The sequence below is a fragment of the Streptopelia decaocto genome (genome assembly GCF_964273445.1).
Source record: "Streptopelia decaocto genome assembly, chromosome: 2".
Lineage (NCBI taxonomy): Eukaryota > Metazoa > Chordata > Aves > Columbiformes > Columbidae > Streptopelia > Streptopelia decaocto.
In genome coordinates, this window is record NC_138655.1 from 104,529,685 (window position 1) to 104,553,439 (window position 23,755).

Consider the following 23,755-nt stretch of genomic DNA (forward strand, 5'->3'; position numbering starts at 1 on the left):
ATTCATGGCTCAGAAACTGAAGTCTTACTGGGAGGCTAAAAACTGTACACTGGAGAAAACTGAAATAATATAAATCTGAGCTATGTAAAAAGCCCCTCCCCCTTAAATTCTGTCTTTGTTATAGCAGAAATGGAACAAAAAGAAAATAGACTCAAGGAGAAAGGCAAATCTAGAGCAGAATAGTCAGTCTGTTCTCCTCTGGGCTTATAAAGAGCAGACTCGAATCAAAATCCTTGGAAGTCCTTGGGAAAAGGATACCTGTAGCAGGTTACAAATATAGGAGCTTTGAAAACATCAGTATTTCCCTAAGGGAAATGACAAGCAAGTCTTGAAAAAGTGTCAGAAGTCACAAAAGAAATTTTGATTTAACATTATTATTTATGAAATCTGTGTAGCAATAGCCCCAACATAGTAAGCTAAGCTCCTCAGTATGGTTTCAGAAGAAATTACCAGATCCGTTTTTGCAGCCTTGATCTACCACCTCAGGCTGAGCCTAGACAGAAAAAAACAAACATATAAACACACAAAACAAGAACAAATGTCTTCTTTGCTTCAGTCTTTAATAGTAAGACCAGTTGTGCACAGGTACACAGCTCCCTGTGCCAGAAGACAGGGATAGAGAGCAGAATGAAGCCCCAATAATCCAATGGATTAGTGACCTACTATACCACTTGGACACACACAAGTCTATGAGGCCAGATGGGATCCATGCAGAGTACTGAGGGAGGTGTCAGAGGTGCTCACCAAGCCACTCTTCATTATCTATCAGCAGTCCTGGCTAACCAAGGAGGTCCCTCTTGACTGGAAGTTGGCAAATGTGACACTCATCTACAAGAAGGGCTGGAAGGATGATTTGGGGAATTACAGGCCTATCAGTTTGAATTTGGTGCTGGGGAAGGTCATGGAAAAGATCATTCTGAGTGCCACCACATGGCACATAGAGGACAACCAAGCAATCAGGCCCAGTCAGCACATGAGTTTATGAAAGGCAGGTCCTGCTTGACCAACCTGACCTCCTTCTATGACAAGGTGACTCACTTAGTGGATGAGGGAAAGGCTGTGGATGTTATGTACCTAGACTTCAGTAAAGTCTTTGACACAGTTTGCCAAAGCATGCTCCTGGAGAAACTGGCAGCTCATGGCTTGGATGGCCATACCCTTCTCTGGGTGAAGAACTGGCTGGATGGCCAGACCAGAGTTGTGGTGAATAGAGCCAAACACAGCTGGTGGATGGTCACAAGTGGTGCTCCCCAGGTTTCAGAGAGTGTTAGGGCTAGTTCTGTTTAATCTCTTTATCAGTGATCCGGATGAGGGGATCGAGTGCACCCTCAGTAAGTTTGCAGACAACACCAAGTTAGGTGGGAGTGTTGGTTTGCTTCAGGGTAGGCTCTGCAAAGGGATCTCGACTGGCTGGATTGATGGGCTCAGGCCAAGTGCTGGGTCCTGCACTTGGGTCACAACAACCCCAGGCAGCGCTACAGGCTCGGGGAAAAGCGGCTGGAAAGCTGTCTGGCAGAAAAAGACCTGGGGGTGTTGGGCAACAGCCAGCTGAACATGAGCAAGTAGTGTGCCCAGGTGGCCAAAAAGGCCAACAACATCCTGGTTTGTATCAAGAATAGTGTGGCCAGTAGGACTAGGGAAGTGATCATCCCACTGTACTTGGCACTGGTGAGGCTGCACCTCAAATACTGTGTTCAGTTTTGGGACCCTCACTACAAGAAAGACATTGAGGTGCTGGAGAGAGTTCAGAGAAGAGCAATGAAGCTGGTGAAGGGTCTAGAGAACAAGTCTGATGAGGAGCAGCTGAGGGAACTGGGGCTGTTTAGCCTGAAGAAAAGGAAGCTGAGGGGAGACCTTACCACTCTCTACAACTACCTGAAAGGAGGTTGTAGCATGGAGGGTGTTGGTCTTTTCTCCCAAGTAGCAAGTGATAGAACAAGAGGAAATGGCCTCAAGTTGCACAAGGGGAGGTTTAGATTGGATATCAGGAAAAAAATTCCTAATGGAAAGGGTTGTCAGGCATTGGAACAGGCTGCCCAGGGAAGCAATTAAGTCATCATCCCTGAGGGTGCTTAAAAGATGTGTAGATGAACATCTTAGGGACATGTTTTAGTGCCAGAATTAGATTAATGGTTGGAGTCAATGATCTTGAGGGTTTCTTCCAAACAAAATAATTTTATGATTCTGTGACTATTTCAGGGCAATATTAGAGAAGGTGTTACACTACTGGCAGTCTCTACAAGCACTGTGAGAAATACTTCAAAATAGGTAGGTTTTTATGTTACTGGTTAGGCCCTCTTACTCTTCCACATTTCTTCCACCCAGACCAAAAATCTGTACTTCTTTGCCAGTCTTCATACCTCTAACTGAATTTCATTTACCAAATTCAACAATTATACAATGATAACTACATACAAAACACATGCAACTGAACTTCTTTTGCTATGACAAGAGAGTCAACATCTTTAGTATTAATAATGTTGGTTTTGATGCATGTAATGTAAAAAAAAAAAAAAAAAAGTTTTTTAAAATCCCTTTCCAAAAATTCAGCACCCATGATTTTTTTCCCTTTGGAGCAAAACCAGATTTTGAAATTTTGGGATTTTCCCCAGGAGAGAAACCTTGTTTTCCACAAGGAGGTCTAAACCATGGTGAGACAGTACTGTATATATGGTCAAGAAAGAATATGAAGGAAAATGCATAATAAATTAACTTGGAATTTAAAATGGGAGCTTCTACTAGTCACAAAGGACTGGGGTTATACTCTCTCCTTTGAGAAAACTTATAGCAGCTTTTTGACAATAATATATGTTAATGGAAGTAAATTCAAATTTACTCACAGGTAAAGTTTTTTTAAAACGAAAAGTCATATCTGTAAAGTTCAAACAGAAAATCCAGTTAATCTAGGAATATACCCATTCGGTTTCCCAAATAGCTGTGTCTCTCAGTCACACTTCAATGAAGGTTACTGTCTGCTCAAATGAGGTTTCATTTATACCAATATTTAGAAATGGCTCACTTTTTAGAGACTGATATTTCTAGCAGCACTCAGGTTCAGGATATGAGGAATACAGGTGCAAGAAAGATGTTATTCATTATTTCTTAGTCATCAGTTGTAAGAGCCTATTAAGAAAACGTTTGTCAAACGTATTTGAGAAAGAAACACAAATTGACCTGTGATACTTGAACACCATAAATAACAAGCACCAAATAGGTGCTGTGGAAGTTTGCAAACATCCTATGATATTTGTCATCATTAGTCATCAGATTCATTAACAAAAGCTGGAGGGATCATTTGCACAACCCAAGAAGTCCATGAACAGACAAAGAGGCTAAGCATGTTCAGTTGTTTCACTGAGCAATGGGCTAGGGTTTTGAGGCACAGGACTAGGACCAAGAAAACTCTCTTTTGTACTTGTCCAATCGGGTGACTATGTGTATATAATTTTCTCTCAGTTGGGATTAATTAATTTAGCTTAAGGCAGGGATAATTATACTGACTTTCTTTGTAAGTACTTAGAAACATGCATATGGAAAGCATGTATCTGTGAAGGGGTAGAGAGGAAGGACAAACTACTCATCCCTGTCATGCCATGTTAGACACTGGTTAGAACCAGGTTTTTCAACTTGAATGTCATATGCCCACCCATTCAATATTTCATCACTGTGGTCTCACAGGCTGATGTATACTATTCTTTATCAGCACCAGAGGACAGATTTTGTATTCCTTATAGACAATGAAAATATTAGCTATTATAGCTATATTAGCTAATATTATATATAATATAGCTATAATATAATATATAGGTATATAATATAATATAGCTATAGCTAATATTAGCTGTTGTAAATTAAATCAGGCAACCTTTCCTTACCGCACCTCTTGTAACAGAATGGCCTTCAAATACCTAGGACAAGTACAATATATGTGCCAACTACACAAAATTTAAGTCTGCCTTCAGTGGTGAATTTCAACTCCTGAAATATAAAATAGATTGAAGGAAGAATATAATCCTCCTAACTGCATCCCAACTTTTTTGTATGTGTGAAGTGGAAATTTATTCATTATACTGATATATTCTATCACCTGCTGATCAAACTGGACGTACGCCTCCTGTCAGCACTCAGTCTGAAAATCACAGACTGCTACCAAAAAAATCCCCATGTTTTCCATGGACATGTCTAGCCCTGATATGGTGAACACTTGATAACAATCTTGCCTATCTTTATACACACATGAACAGAGTTTACAGCATTAAGTTTTGCCATCATGCTATTATTTTTATCCCATAAACATAGTTTACAGTGATACGCATAGCAATGATAATGGCACTGAAAAGGGCACTCAATAGAAACACAGATGTTGCGAGATGTTCTTATGCAATCTGTATTACTGCTTATATGTACATTAACTTAGCTGAATAATTAAGTTGCCACATATAGCATGAAATAAACACAAATATCAACATTTTATATGTGAAGACAAGCCACTATATGTGCAGCTTCATAGACAGCGTTTCTCAAATCACATCATGCTTTCATCGAAAAAAGTCTCCGAGTAGGGAACCACTTCTCTAAATTTGCATGGGGTGTCCTCAAAGTTACCAATTTCCGGTTTAGTTTGCTTTCTACCCAGCAGTAAGAGGAAGAAAACCAGCCAACTTACGATCTCCTTGACAACGCACAGGCCCCACAGATATCTTGGCTTCAGACCCAGGCCGGTCAACGTCTCCAACCACTACCTGACTCACTGGTAGGTGCTCTTTGTATGACAACATCCCACTGTCTTTTCTCCTGAATTATGAAGAGAGAGAAAAAGAAAGCAATCATGAAATACATTAAAATAATTTCCTTGATCATTATTATTGCTCAATGAACTAAGCACCAAAAGAACACTTGTGCAACAATTACACCAGCACAGTGTTACCATCTAAAAACCTGTCTCAAAAGTTTGAGCAATAATGTTGCCCATTTACTGGAAAACAGACAGATAGCAGCTACTGTCACCCAGGAATGCAGTCAGAGTAGCAGCTTGCTTTGTGGCCAGTGCTGGACTCAGCTGGGCTTGTGTGGGTCTCCCTGCATTCCAGACTGGCCAGCTCCATACCAGTGGGTAACACTTTGCTGTTTATCTCCTTGCTGATGTCTTCTGAGAGGGAAAAAAATTGTAATGCTTCCCTGAAGTGTATCTTTTTTGCTCTAGTTGCTGCCAGTTATCCTAACAACAGGACTCTGCACACCAAGGAAACAGTGGTTCTTTAGTATTTAACATTTTTAATATTATATTTAAAAAGGGAAATTGAAGACTAGTTATGTGTGCCCACCTTGAACAGCCCCCCACCCCCCGGCTTCCTTTGCAAAACAAATGATCATTAACAGTGTATGTTATGCCTTAAACAGCTGTTTTTTTTCAATGTTGGACAGGAAAAGATAGATGGCTGTGGAGGCAGACAATGTATCTTTTCTCTTTCAAGGTCTGAGTGAAACAAAGGCATACGTTTTTAAGATAAAGACAATTAACAGTGTATCTTTCAAGGCCTCAATCCTAATTGGGATGACCAAGATGAGTCATCAGCGTACAGTCAACTGCTAGGAGAAATCACAAACCACCAGCTACCCCAATGGACAAGACGACTCACTTCTGGTCAACACTGCAACCATCCCACTGGTTTTTTGACCACCAACTCATTACTGGCCTAATTGTCATGAAGAGTGAGCAGAGGGAGGAGATGAGCCGCCTTTCTCCTATCCCTCATGCAAATGGACTGAGTTATAAAACTTCCTCACTTGGGATGCATTTTAGAGTTTGTCTGTTTTGTGTTTTTGTGTGTGCTGTGCAGCACTAACAAAATTTTGCACCCACCATTAAGAACAAAGGAGTGGTGAGATCTTACCTTTCTTCTGATATCCTAACTTATCTCTCTCCTTTTCCCCTCTCTCTCTCTTTCTCTCTTTCTAACTTTATTCTGGGCACCTAAGAGTAATGCCTTGCGGGTTTTGTTGTTAAAGTCTTGCTAAGTTTTATGATATAGTTACCAACTTTTGCCAAGTCTGTATTTACTGTAATCCCACCGAGTGGTGTCTAGTAAATATGTGATTAAATTGAACCTCTTGGGTGACTGTCATCACTTCATGTTACCACTCAGAGTATTTAAAAAATTAACCTTTTCCCTCATCCCAGCTGAGTTGGGACAGGACATCATGTGAAAAGGCTTGTCATCCTAGTCCTGTCATTCCAACACTAAGTGCTTAAGTCCAAAAAATCTAAACTTGTGAATCTATCCACAAATATGTAGGCTTGAACCCCATTTTAGTTAGATCACTAAAATTCAATTTATATTCATGTCTAAAACCTCCTCATTTCAACTGTCATGAGTAACCTGGTGTCTTTTTCATGCCTAGACCAAATAGCTATGAACAGTTACAACATTTTTATCATTTCAGAAGCTGAATCTAACTTGCATGTTGAGTGCTGTTTCTTCCAATAGAAAATAAAATAAACCCAGTTTAGTTAGGTGCCTTACCTCTCAGGTGAAAATACATTGAGTTAGGACTGTACTTTTTGATACAAAAGAAAGTATGAGGAAGCAAAGTAAATACATCTATTTCTCTTTTTTTCCCTTTATCTTTCTTTTTAGCTGTACCTTGCCATGCAATATGTATATAAAGTAAGCAACTATTTGATCTAAAAATTAATTAATTTGTTAAAAATACTATAGCATGAAGGATGAATTCAGAATCTGTAAAAGTTAGTCAAGTCCACAGTATGACTATAACTAGGAACTGGTAAGGATTTCAGGAAACTGAATGAATTTTTTCATCCCTAACTGGGATGACTCCATGATCTGACTCATTAGATTGTGAACAACTGGGAAGCACAACAGGCATCTGCATTATCTCTGGTAATGCTCAGAGTTTTCCAGTAGCACAATAACATTTTCCCAGTACCATCTCCAGTCATCATCCTCACTGGGTACTTCTGAAGAGCAGGAAGGCAAAACATTATTTTTAAAAGAAGCACAACTAAAGCAATTAAGAAAACTACCATCACATTTGCGAAGGACAGCTCATTGGAACTCGTGTCTGTTCTCTGTGATGAAGAGAGTAATTAGAGATTTAATTACTAGAGTTTTTCAAATAGTAGATGACTGTTTTCCTTAATCTGCATGTTCTTCGCCTTCAGAGCACTTGCCTTTCTCCCTGGCCTCTCTGTGCTGCTGAGATCATTAACCCTCTCTGGTGGGACACAGCTATACCAGGTGCTACATTGGTGAGGCTGCTACAGGGGGCTGCTAGAAAGGAAGAAAAATGGAGGCAAGTAAACCTCACAGGCTGCTTCTGCAGATTGTGCTCGGTTGTATTATAGCATACGGCTTTTCATCCACAGACTGCAACGCCCTGTACAAAGGTATCATATTTATCAATTTGGAGACAGGCAATATAAGAAAAGGGAGATTAAAGGACTTTCCCTTTAAGAAAGAAAACAGTGAATAACAAAGCCAGGTATGCAGACCTAATCTTCCATCTCCGCTAAAGACTTATATCCATGGGATCCACTCCCTTCTAATAGAGGGTAAATGTAGGTCATCACTTTCTGAGATTTTCCTCTGAGACTGGCTTTCTCTGCTGATTGCGGCTCTTGCAAAGCATGCTTTAAAGATGGACGTGTCTATTTAAAAGAAAGAATTCTTCAAAGAGCAGTAGAAAGAAAACTACTGGCATTCCTTGTCTTTCCTTCCTCTCACAAAAAGAGGTAATATTTCAGCTCCAAATAAGGATGTCAAAGGGCAGCCCTTTTGCTGTCACCAATGGCTTTCACTCTCTTTGAAGGAAATAAAAAGGAGCAGTAACAATTTTCTCCCTCTTTACTGATCAGGTTTCCACTCATTTCAGTGTTTTATTTATGCATTTAGTGATATGGTCACTTTAAAGCCGTTGCCATGGCAATCAAACTAAATGTCAGAGCTTTTCAGAAATAGCCTGATTTTCTGATAATCACTTACTTGTCTCATCATTGTAGGAAATGCATTCTCCCCTGCACAGGAGCTACTGAGGGCTGGGATTACTTGACTAAGAGTTGAGAGAAGTGCATTGGCTTTTCTCCAGCAGAACCTGCGTAATTTGTTTGCTCTTAACAAAAAAGGCATAACGATAGCTTTTGGCTCACATGTGCACCAAAAAGACAAACAGATTCAAGAGACTGAGTGGCTCTGGTATGCTTTTCTACGGTACTTGTAGCTCCTTAGGACACACTAATCAACACTGACAAAGTCAAAAAAGTTATAAACCAGAGCCTGATTATAATGCTTGACTTTGTACTACACAGTTAGAAATAATCACAGCTGGAACACTCAATTCCTGCAAGTGATAATGCTTCTGCCGGTATTTAAAGACTTCGCACATTAAGAGGGTGGAGAAAGTCTCTGAAGATTTTTCCTCACCAAAGCAAATCTCCTTAAGAGAATAAAGACTGAATGCAGAGTGTGTCATATTCCTATTAATAGCCAAATGGGAGATGAATGAATCTGATCAAATCCTGTAATTATCACCAGGAGATATTGGCGAAGTCTCAGTGTAATTTTCTGTTTCTAATTTCTTTTCCTATGCATAACAGTCTGCAAAGTGCTTCAGGGTGCCTTTGAATGAAAGCAGCAGATAGTAGTGTAAGATTTATCATTGTTTTGATTACGATCATCAACTTACTCTTCATAAGCATTCTGTGGTATGTAAAAAAGAAATGCATTATGCATGTATCAGCAAATGACATATTCAAAGTAATAATAAGATTCTCTATAGCTATTAACTTGTTTATATAATGACTTCATACAACCAGACTTCTGTTACTGGATTAATTTATTTTATCCAATTTCGTTAGATATTACTTAATTATCAGTCCAGTCCTACACAGGAAAACACATGAAAAATGTACTACAGGTAGGAATGGACTTAATTTGAAAATATACGCTTACATGACCTGAGGAACTGGAATTGTTTCAAGAATACAAATAAAACACCTAGTGGACTGAAACTGCAGTGTTAAACGTATCTTATTAACATACATTATTAACATATATTATTAACATATATTATTAAATTACTAGCAGTGTTTTGATGAATACAAACTCCCAAGTATTCCCATTTCAAAGGTATATAATCGTCCACCTCTCACAAGACCCAGCTTTTTACTATGCAAGCAGTTCTACTGTAATCCCTGAATTTCCGTGATCTATCTGAGAGTGGTATAAAGCAGTTTACTTCAGCTAATATCTGCAAATGAATGTCTGTAAGAAACATTGTGAAGGGTAGAGATGTGCCAAGTATTAGTATTTTCTCCCTTCCAAAAATATCTGACAGGCATTTTATTTATCTTAGAACTGCTAAGAAGAGCTAATATTACAGAGAATTTAATGAACAATACAGTTTTCGCAGCAGCCTTAATAATCTGGAAGTGAGTTACTTAGAAATATGCAAGATCGAATTAGCAGGATTAAAAACAGGGAAAACAAATGCTAGGATTAAAGCAGAACTAGCTAATTTTTGAAAGGTTTTGATAAAATTTAGTTAACTTTTTTTGCCTATATACTAAGCAGCACAAAAGTCACACTATTAGATTCACCCTGTTCCCAGGGCTTCGCCCTTCTTAGGAATTTTAAATTGCCAACAATATACTCTAGACTGAAAACTTTTACTTCCATTTGAATTTGCCACTCTCAGGGATTCTTATAGATCTCTTGTCCCTTTCCCGTGTCTTGTCACCTCAGATACCCTTATGTTAAACTGGAGATAGTCACTCACCCTTGATCTTGCTGCCAAGGGGTATTATGGTAAATTTCTCATTTACAGGAACATATAAACTGACAGAGAGTCATAAATCTGTTCAAGTTTTTTTCCACACTAACATTTGATGGGCTGGGGTGGTACAAAACAAGTTGTTCTCATATTCCTAACAGTAAAAGAAGGAGAAGTTTGAACTCTTACAGTTAAGACTACTCTTAAGGCAATTAAGCTTCTCTAGCACACTAGTAAAAAAGATGACAGAGTGCCATCACCCTTTAGCAACATGCACTTAATTACAACAAAACAGATGTTTCAGTTGGGTAAGCCTATGTGCAGGTACAACTGTTAGCTATGTGCAAACAAGGGTTTGCATGAGGTTTGTTTCAGTGGAAAATGCGGAAGTAAAACAGGGAAGCAGTCTGGATATTCATTTTTATTTTTGAGAGCACTCATCTCCTGAAAATCTAAACAATATGAAGAAAGACCATCTAATCCCAGCACCTAAATTCCTAGCATAAAAAGTCCATCTTTTGACATCTATTAGTAAAGATAAATTATATAATACCAAAGAAAGGAGGCTCATGGTGCAGCAGGCGTAAGTAATCCTTGTTCAGAAATTATAAAAGATTGAATAGATTAGATGGAATTAACTTTATACACAAGCATCATATTCACAAATAGTCCCTCCATAAGAATGATGAATAAATTTAAGATACCCTCAATGACAATGACCTGTACCAAAGAAACACTGGAATTTGCATTTAGCACAGGTCACCTAAGTTAAGAAACTTCAAACCTTCTTTGAAGAAGGAACCAGTTTAAATTAGCCATTCAAAGACATGTTTAATTCAAACTTTTTTTCTTGGATTGAGACTTATATCCCCTTTTTCATTTCACACAAGCTATTCCTCCCCTAACCTTTAAGATGGAAAAAAAAAAAAAAAAATTACATTTGGAAGTAAATTTGCTCCTTTGGACACCTCTCAAATCTTATAATCCTATAACACCAAGCCTCTAAACTGAATGCAGGTTGAGTCATTATAAACTTCCTTATGAGGATTATATGCTTCAATAGTGGTTACAAAATGTATACTTGATAAGGTATGCAGTATATAATTCAAAAACTTGCTAATAAAATGCCTGTTTTTAAAAAAAGTTAATAACATTTTTTTTAAAAAACAAAACGAAACAAAACAAAAACAAAAAACTTAAACCACCACGAGTCTTCCAAAGACAGATTGTCTAAACAACACTTAGTATTATGATCAGGGATGTGGAATTGAGCTGAACAATTTAAGATGCCTCATGCTGAAACTGTATCACCATGGAATTCATGCAAGCAGTTTGGTGACAGTTTCTGAGTAAGGAAGTTGGCAGGAAACATGCTTCATTTTTTCCTTTTTCTCTGCTTGGCAAGACATGAGACACAGAAACCCCTGGCAACTCAGAACAAACCCTGAAGTCCAGAAGATATGTTGATGCTATCACAGTGGTAACTGATTCCATGTGTGCTAGAGATATGAAGTGAGATACAATGAGGAATTGGTGAGAAATGAGGCTCATTTTTAAAATCCATCAGGAAGGAGATAGAGATAGTTTAGAATGGTTCCACAGGGCTCTTGTCTGAAAAGGCTTCTCAACTTTCCTCTCAAATAGGAGTTTGTGAAAAACTGAATAACCACAGCAAAAGGTGGATAATGAAGATAGCAAACTAGGTTCTATGCTCTTTTAATTTCAGGGGAAAATCCTTTGCTGAGTATTTGCTCATATTCTCATTCCAGTAAAACAGTGGAGACTGAAGGTCTCTCATTCAAGTGGAGCAGCTTCTCTTATGAACTTAATTTCTTGGGGCTCCTCTTCAGTTGGGGTCCAGAAACTCCACTGACTTGACAGTTAATCTTTCTTATTTCTATACCAAGAAATTTTAAGAATGGAATCTAGGAATCTTACCATGCTGTAGCTGATCTACAACACCTCTAGATCTTTGCACCTGTCAACAATTTAATCAAATTTCTGCCTCAGTTTAAAAATCTCTTAGTTAGGACAGAAAATGCATGTAGGAGAATTGCTGAATCTTGTATTAGGATGCTGCTTCCACTTTGGGTCATTACAGAGATTACTTAGAATACAGCTGAAGCCAAGAAAAGGAAGTCCTCCTGTGGACCTAGGCCTGAAATGGGATGCTATGGGAAATTTCCAAGAAAAATTGACATTGGAAAGGGTGAATAGGTTGCTCAAAGATGTTTTGTTTTGCCTTTTAAATTTTTAAACAATTTTTTTAAAGTTAGTTAAAAATTCTATTTGGCATTTTCAAAAAGTATGATTATTTTATCTCCAAATATTTCAAAATTCAAAAGATATTTTGAAAAATAATAGTGAATAAATAAAAATATTAAAAATCATTCACAATGCCAAAAAAGCTTTCTTGTCATCCTTAGAAAGTTTTAAATGCTTTGTTTTATGACAGAAACATGAGAAAACACTGCTCTAAATAGATGTAAGCAAATGAAGAACAGTAAATTAGATGATCCATTCAATTATTCAACATGCCACAGAAAGTTAAATTTCTTCCTAATCACTTTGACAGAGAGAAACCTCTATTCATTCCATAATCCAGTCACACATGCTGAAACGTCCCACGAAACTGCAGGCTAAGGAGCTTTGAGGGAAGAAAATCATGAAAGACTGTACTGCGTATTGCCACCTGTTTCAAAGAACCTCTGTTTAAAAACCCAAGCATTTCTAATTCTTCAACATTTTTGTACATCTGAATGCACTACAGCAACAGTAATGTTTTACTGTGTGCACACTAAAAGCAGTCATCTAATGAAATATCTGTACTATTGAGTGTACTATTGCAAGATCTATACAGAAAAAAATGATGAATTCTCTGCAGACAACTCTCCACAAGCTTTTGGATCATGTCCTATCAAACTACCAGACCCAATGAGCTTCTGGCAGGATTTTTAAGGCACAAGGATCTATATTGGAAGAAATATTAAAAATCTCAGAGCAGCAGCTTAGAGGCTTAATTTCTTGGAGTTCTTGACAACTTTGACAGTTTTATTTCGTATGACTGAAAGAGCTAAATAAAAACAATTGAGTATGGCCTGACAAAATAACAGATGGCTATAGCTAATGCTGACTTCAGCCCCTATATGCCTGTTGAGTTCAATAAGGTATTAAAGTGAATAACTTAGTGTTGAATTTGATCCAGAAAATTTAATGAAGTATGGGACTTAATGCACCTAGAAAATATCAGTAAAACTGATAGTATAAGCATCTACCATTGCTCCCACCCTTCTGCACTTCCTGTAGTGTTCATCCTTACATCACATCTATGCATATCATGTGTCTCATATAACACTGAAACCAACCTGTGCTTCACACAAAGGCACCATGGGGAACACAAAGGTGCTGTGATTTAGCTCACTTCTTTTATTGCTTGTATAGCTATGACATCAAGTATTTTGGGAAAATATCTAGGCTGATCACACCTTGGAACAGGGTGCTTGATTAGGTAACCTCACAAAATCTCCTTCATAGAAATGATAAGTAGGTTGGTTCTGTCTTCCCAATTTGTATCTCCTGGTAAGCATTTTTCATGCTTATCCTTCTCCTTTGCCTTTTTATGCCAAACTATTGTTCCATTTGGGCTTGTTTATTCTTAATACAGATGATATCTGAGCCCTTTTAGCCCTACTTTTAGGCTTCTGTAAAACAGTTAGTAAGCATAAAGCTATCTTACATGAAAAATGTTGTATTCAGGTGTGCTGGATTCTGCTCTCTAAAAAATTACACTTATCCTACATCTGTATCACAGGTCACTTTCTTGAAGACACAGAAAAATTACCTTATTTGCTAGACATCACGTGGAAAATAAGCATACGAGCACCCTTTTTCTAAATAATAAACTAAGCAGCCAACAGAGGAAGATGGAGAACCAAGTAATATGTCATATACTATTAAAAGTAAAATTCCAAGAGCCATTACTGTTCAGCTATTTATTTCCTTTCTGTGAAGGCCCCAAGCACGTGCACTGATTTTTAAGAAAATTTAGGTATTTAAGCCTATTTTTCAGTAAACCTTTCTTTTCTGACTCACCTCAACCTTTAATTGTAACAACCACGCCACCTTATTTTCTATATCTATAATCAGTTCTCATTTTTGAATTACTGTATTCTTACGGTATTACACATGATTTGCTACTTGTCTCCTGTCAGAAGACCCCGGATTCCCTTCAGCCCTTAGAAGTGACTATCACATTGTACTTTAATTTTATCTTCAGTCTCAGGCCCAGAAGATTGTTTCCCATTTTACTTTGGTGCAGATATGGAAGAAGGCAAACCAACAAGAATGACGCGTCTCTCAGAGGGGCACTTACCCCAGCAGGACAGATGACCACTTTTATTTAGCATTTATTATGTACCATGTGGCTTGTACATCTGCAGCTGCTTACTCAGCATGAGGATTTCTTAACCTACTGCTGTCTGGAGTTGGAATCAGTGATCCTACAAGTTGTTTTTTTGGTTTTTTTTGTTTTTTTGTTTTTGTTTTTTTTTTTGTGCTCACCTAATAAATAGAAAAGTTGTTTCTAACGGTAAAATGATTAGCAAAAGTGTGTCAAAACAAATCCTGCTTTTTCCTAACTGCTTAAAACCATCTGCTAATACAGTGAAGCCATCGGGTTATTGTTTATTTGATCCTGTTGCCATCATTTATTTGTTTGTTTGGCCTGCAAAAGGTAAACCCCTTACATTATCCTGGAAATGGTAAGGAGAGCGAGAACAAACATCAAACCATGCCAAAGCTGAATGGAAGAAGAAATTTATAACAGCCATTGCTAAAAAAAAAATAAAACAAAATCCAGCAAAAAACCTGATTGGATTATCTGCAAGTTGTTCTATTCACATAATGCATGATGCTGCTATGTCTACTAGAGGAAGGAAAGTGGGGTCTATTATTATGAAAGTGCCCCAGTTAGAAGAAGCATTAAATATCCCACTACAGAACATTTTAAACGTACTCCCATTCATCAGAAGTATTTATCTAAATCTGAAAATGGCAAGATATTCACACACACTTAAAGCAGTGATGCCACACAGAGGTAATTAACAGATGTCCTTTTTCATTATGCAAGCAGTTTGATATAAAGCACAAGCAAAACATGGATATGTGTCACTTTCCCTCTGCTTACAAAAACAAACATATGTATCTGAAAATTAATTTAATTTCAACTAGGTTTCTTTTTTAGTGCTTTTGCCAAAAAGACAGATGACCTTGTTTTGCAATGATTTGCAACTCTATCCATAGGCTAGCTTCTCTGTGGCCTTTTCATGTTTTTATGATACTCTTACTTCTTGTCTAAGTGTGTGTATATCCACATGCATGCATTACAGCAATGGAAGAAATGAGAAAGGATACTGAACAAGCTACTTATTGAAGTCTTAAAAACTATTATTCCTGCAGTGTGTACAACTGTGTCACCTCTAGAGGCAGCTGGGTTCTGTGAGGCTGTAGCTAGAGATTCTTTCACTGCCTTTATTCACAGCATTATGGGACAACTGAGTGACCAAGATCAGGACTTGAGCTACGGGAAAGCCATGGCATACAATGCTGGTTGCTAAATATCAGGTCAAATGCAGATGCCCTTATTTAGGAAAATCTGTTTTGCTGCACTGCCTGTAGAATGTCAAGTATTTGTTTAGCATTTTGTTGACCACATATATCCAAGATTAGTGACCTATTCATTAGCCAGATTGCTCCACTTTATTGCTCTGATGGATTTCCATTATCCTTCTTGTTAGCCTTTGAGCTCAGCTCTCTTTATATTACACATCACATCTTTTTCCACAACAAAAGACTGAAGCAAACTTAGCAGAACTCACCATTCATTTCTCAAAGTAATTCCTCTGAGCTGAGCCTGTCTATTCTTAGCACAATACTTGATGAATGCCCCCTCCCAAGACTTTTTACTGCATAGGGTGCTGTCACAGCCCTGACTGTGTGGACTGAAAAGGCTCTAGGCCATGGGATTCTAACAAGCCGTGACAATGTGGTCACAGCCAAAGGAGGCTGATGATGAAGTGAGTGAGAAATCCTAATATCACATCTCTTATCCATAAGAATGGAGCTTTTCAGGACTCCAAGCAACCCTGGGTAGGCCTTATAGGGAAGTTCACCCTGAAGCAACCAGGCTGTGCTTCTCTGACCTTTCGGGCTGTGGCTCTGCAGCATTTATATCAGCATTAGGTGAAGACAGAAATTAAACTCCAAGACTTTTGGTTCAAAGGCTTAGGGCCCAGAGTATTTGCAGTTGGTGCACTGAGAGCTTTGACAACGTTGTGCTGCATTTTAAAGGAAAAAAATATGTTAGTTTGCCAAACGTTGATACATCTCTTCTCGTGGCTCAAATGTAGTTTACTGCAGATGCTTCTTGCTTTAAAACAAGTCTATGAGATAAAAGTTGCCTTATGGATGAAGGGATACCAAGAAGTCTGTAACTTCTACCTGTAATCAAAGACTCCCCAGGCAACAAGAGAGAGAGGCTGGAGTCACTGAGGACAGCTCTCTGCAATTGCATTCAGCCACACCACCTGATCTTCTGCAGCATCTGATCACATCTGTACTGGTTTTATCTGCGAGGGAGGTAATTTTCTTCACAGTAGCTCCTATGGTATTATTTTTTTGATTAGTGATCAAAATAGTATTGACAACGCAGGGATGTTATAGTTACTGCTGAGTAGGGCTTACACACTGTCAAGTCCTTTCTTTTCTGCTTCTAACAGTACACCACCAGTGAGTAGACTGGGGTGCATAAGATGTTGGGAGGCACCACAACTGGGATAGCTGACCCCAACTGACCAAAGGGATATTCCATACCAGTGACATCACAGTCGGCAATGTGAAGAAGGAGGAGGAAGGGGTGGATTCTTTGAAGTTCTGGTGTTTGTTTTCCCAAGTAAGCATTACAGGTAATGGAGCCCAGCTTTCCTGGAGATGGCCGAACACCTGCCTGCCAATGGGAAGTAGCGAATAAATTCCTGTCAAACCAAATCTTTGAGGTCTTTTTGGCAAGAGAAAATAAGGATATTTATGTGTAAACATGACAAGTATATGTGCCCTAGCAATTAAAGTTACATGAAGTGTCCAGATTGATGGAGAAGCTGTATATGGCATCACAGCTTAAAAAAAAAAGATGCAGTTCCCCAAGAAACACAAAATTATGACGAAGTGTCAGTTTTCATTCTTTGCAGTTTTAGTGGCAATTCCTTTTCTAAAGAAGTAATAGCATGCAGCTGTGCTAATAAAATGTCCTCCCGAATCTCCAGCCCTGGAGCCTGCCTGTCCATAAATTTCCCAGTTGTGGGGAAATGCCAATGATGAGAAATGGAATCTGTTTCCTAATGTTTTGAATATGCTATCCTTTGGACAAAGCTGATTTTCTTCCAAATGCAACCATATAGTCCATATTACTAGATATTGTTTCAAAATACAGGGTTTTAATCTAAATAATTCCAGTCCAGTGTTTAGTAAGGTCCACTGTAGAAAGTTCAAAGATAGATTTGCTTTACACTACTGTGGAAGTTGTCAGAGAGGTTCCATGCTGTCCTATTTCTACCTGGTGAAACAAGCCTCCCTCCATTTGTCAATATGACCTTCTTCCTACCATAACAAAAGTGAATGTGCTGTCTAAGTGGACAAGCATTGGACAAAAAGTGGTATCGCCACATCTGTAACTTCTGCACATGTCTGTACCTAGACAAAGGAGACTTCTGACTCCTCCAGGAGCACGACTCACACGTTAAAGTATTGATTGACTATAGTGGAAAACCTGAAAAGGGAGCATTATTAGCCAGAAGTTTGCATTTCCTTTTGAACATACAGGACTTCTCTTTGTTATTTCTAGATACAAGTGAGTTGCACAAGTATTCCTGGTCATATCTAGAAAGTGTTTTACCGAGTACGCTAAAAATGTTTTTAACAAGTCGCAACATATTTGTACTTCTTTGTGGTCGAAGCAGATAATAAGCTCTTCATTTAAACCAGTCTCTAATTTTCCAAATATTTGGAGGTGATATTGGGAACTTTGTTGTTTTAGGAGCAGAAATCAATAAAGGCCAGAATATACTATTGATACCTCTTTGACTGAAGCCACTAAGACAGTTTGTTTTAAGGTAAGTAATAAAAATATTTTAATAGACTTTCCTAAAAAATAAGCAGAAATGGGAAATATTCAAAAATACAAGCAGAGAACAAGTTTCTGTACAATATAATTTGCATTCTTCTAAAATGAGATTACAGTGGATGAAACCTGAAAGTGATCTATATCAGTCCTGACACTTTGCTATGAAACATTATTCCTAATAAATTATTTTTATAACAAAGATTTATTTTATGATGTGCTGTCAGTAGAATGGTTCTCCTCTGAGGCAAGCATATGAGAGTTAGACAATTATTGATTATTTTCTTTTAATGCAATACAGCCCAAGATCTCAGTGAGGATCAGTTATCTATAATATTGGGTCTTTCATGACCACAAGGAAAGTTAGTACTTCCTCTAAATGATTAAGATACTAAAATATCTGCTTCCATTTGTCTGCTTTTTCACAGTATGTGTACATAATATGATGCAATGACATACGGAAAACAGTCAAATTAATGCCAATTATAACAGTTAACTATTAGAAGTAATAGCCGTTTTAGGATGAGTTTCTGCCAAATAGTGATCTCCCTGTGACTGAATTCCCACACAGGATAATCCTCAATGTCTTGTTCCTGCTTTTCCACTTTCTCTCTACATTTTTCCCTCTTCAGCTCTTCCACTTTTCACCTCTCCCCAATTGAATCATAAAATATCTTCTTCATTTTTCTCATTTCTTTTTGTTGCTTTCCATTCTAAAATGGAGATGAAAATATCACTTTTTAAAAATTATCTTCATAGAAGAGTTTACAAAGATGCCTCAAATTAACAGTTGTATCTGTATAGTTTTGATTTGCCTTTTTTTTTTTTTTGGCAAATCTACTCTTGTGAGAGGGCATAAGAAAGAGAGTCTTCTGTTCTCAATCGTCTCTAACTTTCTGTCATTCTGTATCATTCTGTACACCCAGAATGAAAAGCCTTGGATCCTTCCAAGAATACAATAAATTTCCTTCATATGAAGGTCAGATGACAAATCTCCACCTAAACAATCGTGTATAAGACCTTTTATAAAACTCAGGTTGTAACAGTGTTGGAGTGGATGTTACTATACACATTTCTGCACTAAGGTTAAGCTGGTAGGCTAAAAAAACAAACACAAGATTTTTTTCATTGTACAGCTAAACCAAAGATATAGCTAGAGATATAATCAACAGTATATTCATTTCTTCCTATAAACCACAAATAGTCCATTTCATTTACACATTGTTATTACCTACAAATAAGTGCTCCATATAAAAATCTTTCCATTAGAAGACTGAATCAGAACAAATATTGTAAGTAGTAAAAGTAGTAAAAAAAGAGTAGTGCAGGCATTCAAAAACCACACTATTTATTTAGCAACTAAAGCTGAACTACTATTCTGATAAAACAATCAAGAACAAAATCATGTTTTGCAGATGGCAAAAGTAAAACAGCCATACAGCCAGGGAAGAACAGACCCTGAATTTTACAAAAAACTGCAACATGTTCAGACCACTTACAGGCAGAAAGTGAATTAACTCATAATCCACCAGAAAATTGTTGCATTGTCTAAGCAGCAAAGCCAGCTGCCAGACACAGGAGAAAGTGTTTCCAGATGACACTCTTTTTCTATTTACTTTGGTGTTTTTTTTTTTTTTTTTTTTTTTTTTGTCTTTCTTTTTTTGTTACATCCTCTGCTAGGCAAAAAATCTGTCAACAAATACACGTATTTTGAATTGCAGTACTCTCTTTGTGTTCGCTCAAAATACAGAAAATCTTAGGCCTTTAATTTTATGAGGATTTTATAGCCAATCATAACACTGTTTATCATTCTACAACTAAATCAAGTCCACAAGTTTCATCAAATACATGTAAGCCTGCAACAAGATGTTGTTTAACAAATATTAGTGGAAAATTACTGGAAGATCCCAGTATTATGAAGCCCAACCTCTGCAAGCTCTGCAACTAGACACTGAGTGAGCAATTGGATGATGAATCAGGCTCAAAGGGTTCTAGTAAACGGAGTTGAGTTGGGCTGGTGACCAGTCACTAGTGGGGTTCCACAGGGATCCATCTTAGGGCCAGTGCTCTTCAATGTCTTCATAAATGACTTAGACTCAGGACTTGATGCAATACTAAGTAAGTTCACCGATGACACAAAACTGGGAGGAGCTGTTGACACTCTCAAGGGCAGAGAGACCCTGCAGAGGGATCTGGACAAACTGGAGAACTGGGCAATCACCAACTGCATGAAGTTCAACAAGGGCAAGTGCTGGATTTTGCACCTGGGACACAGCAACCCTGGCTGTACATACAGACTGGGGATGAGATGCTGGAGAGCAGTTCCGTGGAGAAGGATCTGGGGGTTCTGGTCAACGGCAATTTGAACAAGCCAAAATGCAAAATGTTTTAACTCAACAGTCACACTGCTGACCATTAAATGTTATTACAACATTTTGCGTCATGCTCAGAAAAAATCTGGTTTTAGGTATCAGATTACACATTTAGTGAGAGCACTTTAAACATTTCTGTTTCATAGAAATAATAATTGCAAATTAATATATGCTTTTGCAATGACAACACAAAACTTTTGCATCATAGAGATATAGCTTTTTATATTTGCTGTATTTATTCTTCATCACATTTTCTTACACTGTCAGCAAATTTTATCTTATTACATTTATATCTGCCTGCTTGCTTGGAAATTGGCTTTTTCTTCATTTTCATTTGGCTCTACTTCCTCTTTAACAATTTATATAAATAAATATACATTTAGATACTTAGAGTACTTCAATAAAGGCAACTGTGTAACTTAAGCAACAACCCTAACCTATAACTCAACAAAGATTTTGTTTCACTCAACATACTTTTAACATAATCTTGTAAACAACTTCCACTTGGCCAAAACTGAGCAAAACACAGTATTTGTGGTAATGTAAAGGAATACACATTGTTAGCTGTCTGAAGATATTGGTTTAGGTAGATCAATTTTTTCACAGTAAAACATTGCTTTTCGTTAGCCAAACATGAAAAAAAAACAACTGAATCCCACCAGTAATCTTGCACATATAGACACACTTCCAGTGTAAAGAATCCATGTAGCATTTTAATGCCAATTTAAAATACTATTGAAACCGACATGAGATACAAATGCAAGAAATTTGAGCTGATTTACAAAATCTCCATTGCATACTCGGACAGCTGTTATAAACTTTTAGGTATATCCAGGGAGCCGATTTCCTACATTTACTAATACTCATCACTATAGTACTCTGCGCATGAACAGGAGGCTGAGGAAAGCAAAATAGATGGAGAACTTGGGGGGGCGGGAGTTGGGCCTGGGACAAAACAAGTAGCAATTTGGAAAGCTTAGGGCATTCATTGATTATGCAACATACACGCACACACAAAACCCCCACAAACAAACAACAAACCAAACCAAACCTAGAAAACAAAAAAACCACAACAAAACAGGAGGGAGACATGACTAGTAACTAAGGTAAAACCACATCTGGTCCAAGGTGTTAAAACAATTTACAGAATTTAAACTTCTTTAGAAGTCTAACAACAGAAAAAAAAAAACCAAACAGTTTCTCCCTTTTCTCTTGGTGTCAGAATCATTGCCTTTATTGCTCAATTTGCAGGCTTTATGAAAGTTAACTGGATTGCATTTGAGTGTTTGTCATAGACAGCATAACCTTCCTCTTCAAAGTAGAATAATGCTCTATGTGTATAACAGTAGTTGTCAGGCAAACAGCAATATTGCTGGTGACTCTTGCCCTTCTTTTTTTTTTTTTTTTCCTTTTTCTTCATCAGGTCTTTCGCAGTGCTAAGAATCTGCTGGGCAAAATGAGAAAAGGACAAAGCTCTGAAAGCTCAAGTTTTTCAACTACTTGACTGATGAACTGACATGATATTTCGATCAGTGCCTCTGAAGAAAATATCCCCATCAAGTCTGGGACCTGATACAAAAAACATATCTTAAGGGCTTCTGCCTCCTCCCTCTTCCCTCCCCCCAGGTTTGCTTATTTCCTCTTCTCCCCCTTATAAATATGTAGATCTCCTGCTACACCAAAGAACAAATATTGAAAATGAATATATCTTTTGTTTACACTGGAGACTTAGTCCCTTCAGCTTGATGGACTCCCGTGTGATCATTTCATCTAAAATATGACTCCTAATAGTAATAAAAGCCAAGCATTCACTGCAGTCTTCATCTACCCTATAACACAGGTTGTCACATATTTCAGATTTCTTCTAGATAAGATTGCACTGATTCAGGAAAAAAGAAAAAAAGAAAAGAAAAATAAGAAGTAAAGGGAGTCCTACAATTTAAGAAGGAAAGCACCCTCTTAAAGAGCTAACCAGTGTCAAGTACCAAGTGAAATACATTGGGCTGGCCCAATACACTGGGTGATTTCATCTTCACAGACCTGCATTGAGGACAGAGTCATTATTAAAGATAAGTGAGTGCACAAATAAAAGGAGAAGGACGAGGAGGAAATAACCGGCAGCTGAAAGTTCTGCAGTGCACAGTGCTCAGCATATCCTGCCCTTACCTGACAAGGAGCAACAGTAAGGTCATTTATTTTAAATTTAAGACCATAAGCTTTTCATTCAGGTTAAAAATTTTGCATGTTTCTAGGCAAGACATAGCAGACATTTCTGTTCTTAGTTACTTGATTTGTCACTCACACATTAATAATGAAGTTTAATAACAAAATGAATACAAATATACTGGAAATTATATTTTATATCATCTGAATGGTAGAAAAGCAATATATCTGCATTTTCACCTGCTAATTCATAAGCCTCTCACAAATTTCTTGGAATACTCCAAAAATGATAGGATTTTTCTAACAATAGGAAGAATATCCTAGAGAGTAATAGATACAGATACCTAGTTCTGACAGATTTTTTTCAGCACTTCTATTGAGTCATTCCGTAATTTTAAAGGATCTGGATGAGACCAGCTGTCTGTGTGTCTATGACTGGTGGAACTGAGTTTAGCTGAATACAGGAAAACGTGAACAGCAACACTCAGAAGTGAAGTTGGCAAAAGGATTTTGTCTCACTCAGGTTTTGTCTCACAGCAATTTATAGAGCAAATGAATAAATAACATTTTGTCATCACTTTCCTCTTTTAAGTTCATTCATTACAGCTAGCACTGAGGTTGCTGGACCTCAACCATTTTTGCATATGCAGCAAGGTAAAACATGCTGCTCATGATGCATGAAGAAGTACAGATTCGTGTTTCCTCATCCTCAACTATACTGGTTTTGCATTGTTTGTGAGATGAAAAAATCATAGGAACTGCAAAAAAAGCATGCTGAATATATACCACCAAGTAAGAAGGTGCTGTTTTAAGAAAGATAAGGTGCGGTTCCAAACAGTTATTTCATGTCACATCAATGTTCACATTTTCTTGTGTTTTCAGTTTTGGAGAACGCGAAGATGTGATTTCTCATCTGTTTGGTCACTGTTGTGAGCCACAAGCATTAAGGGAAATGCTTTCTTTAATGCCACTGAGCGAGATGGCAGCTAAATGTCAAGCGGTATTAGCTTGTTACAAATAAGGCCACAATCTAGTCCCAAAGGTGAACAGAGAGAAAACAGGAGTAATGTTTGCAAGTTTTGTAATTCATTTAATCCCCAAACTCCTAATGCCCTCAACCTGTATTATTTCAGGCTGCAAATCTGCCGTGGCCTATGAGCTACATACATATGACTGTTGTCAGGACTTGCAAGGAACATTTCTAAAGGAGAAGGAGCAAGCCAGGTGATCCTGGGTTTGCCTGGATCCTGGACTAGAG

At 37.7% G+C, this 23,755-nt stretch overlaps 1 protein-coding gene and 1 long non-coding RNA gene across 2 annotated transcripts in view; one reads left to right on the top strand and one right to left on the bottom strand.

Moving 5' to 3' along the window:
• CNTNAP2 (contactin associated protein 2) overlaps positions 1 to 23,755 on the bottom strand; it is a gene marked incomplete at its 5' end in the record, with an annotated part of 1,159,740 nt that overhangs the window by 181,230 nt on the left and 954,755 nt on the right. The window contains one exon of the mRNA XM_082045698.1: positions 4,667 to 4,794. Within this exon, the coding sequence (XP_081901824.1) occupies positions 4,667 to 4,794 (128 nt within the window). The remainder of the gene's footprint in view (positions 1 to 4,666; positions 4,795 to 23,755) is intronic.
• LOC309436488 lies at positions 4,634 to 22,579 on the top strand. The gene is made up of 4 exons (XR_014183354.1): positions 4,634 to 4,753; positions 16,566 to 16,751; positions 17,879 to 17,954; positions 21,758 to 22,579. It is a non-coding gene; the product is annotated as an uncharacterized lncRNA (long non-coding RNA).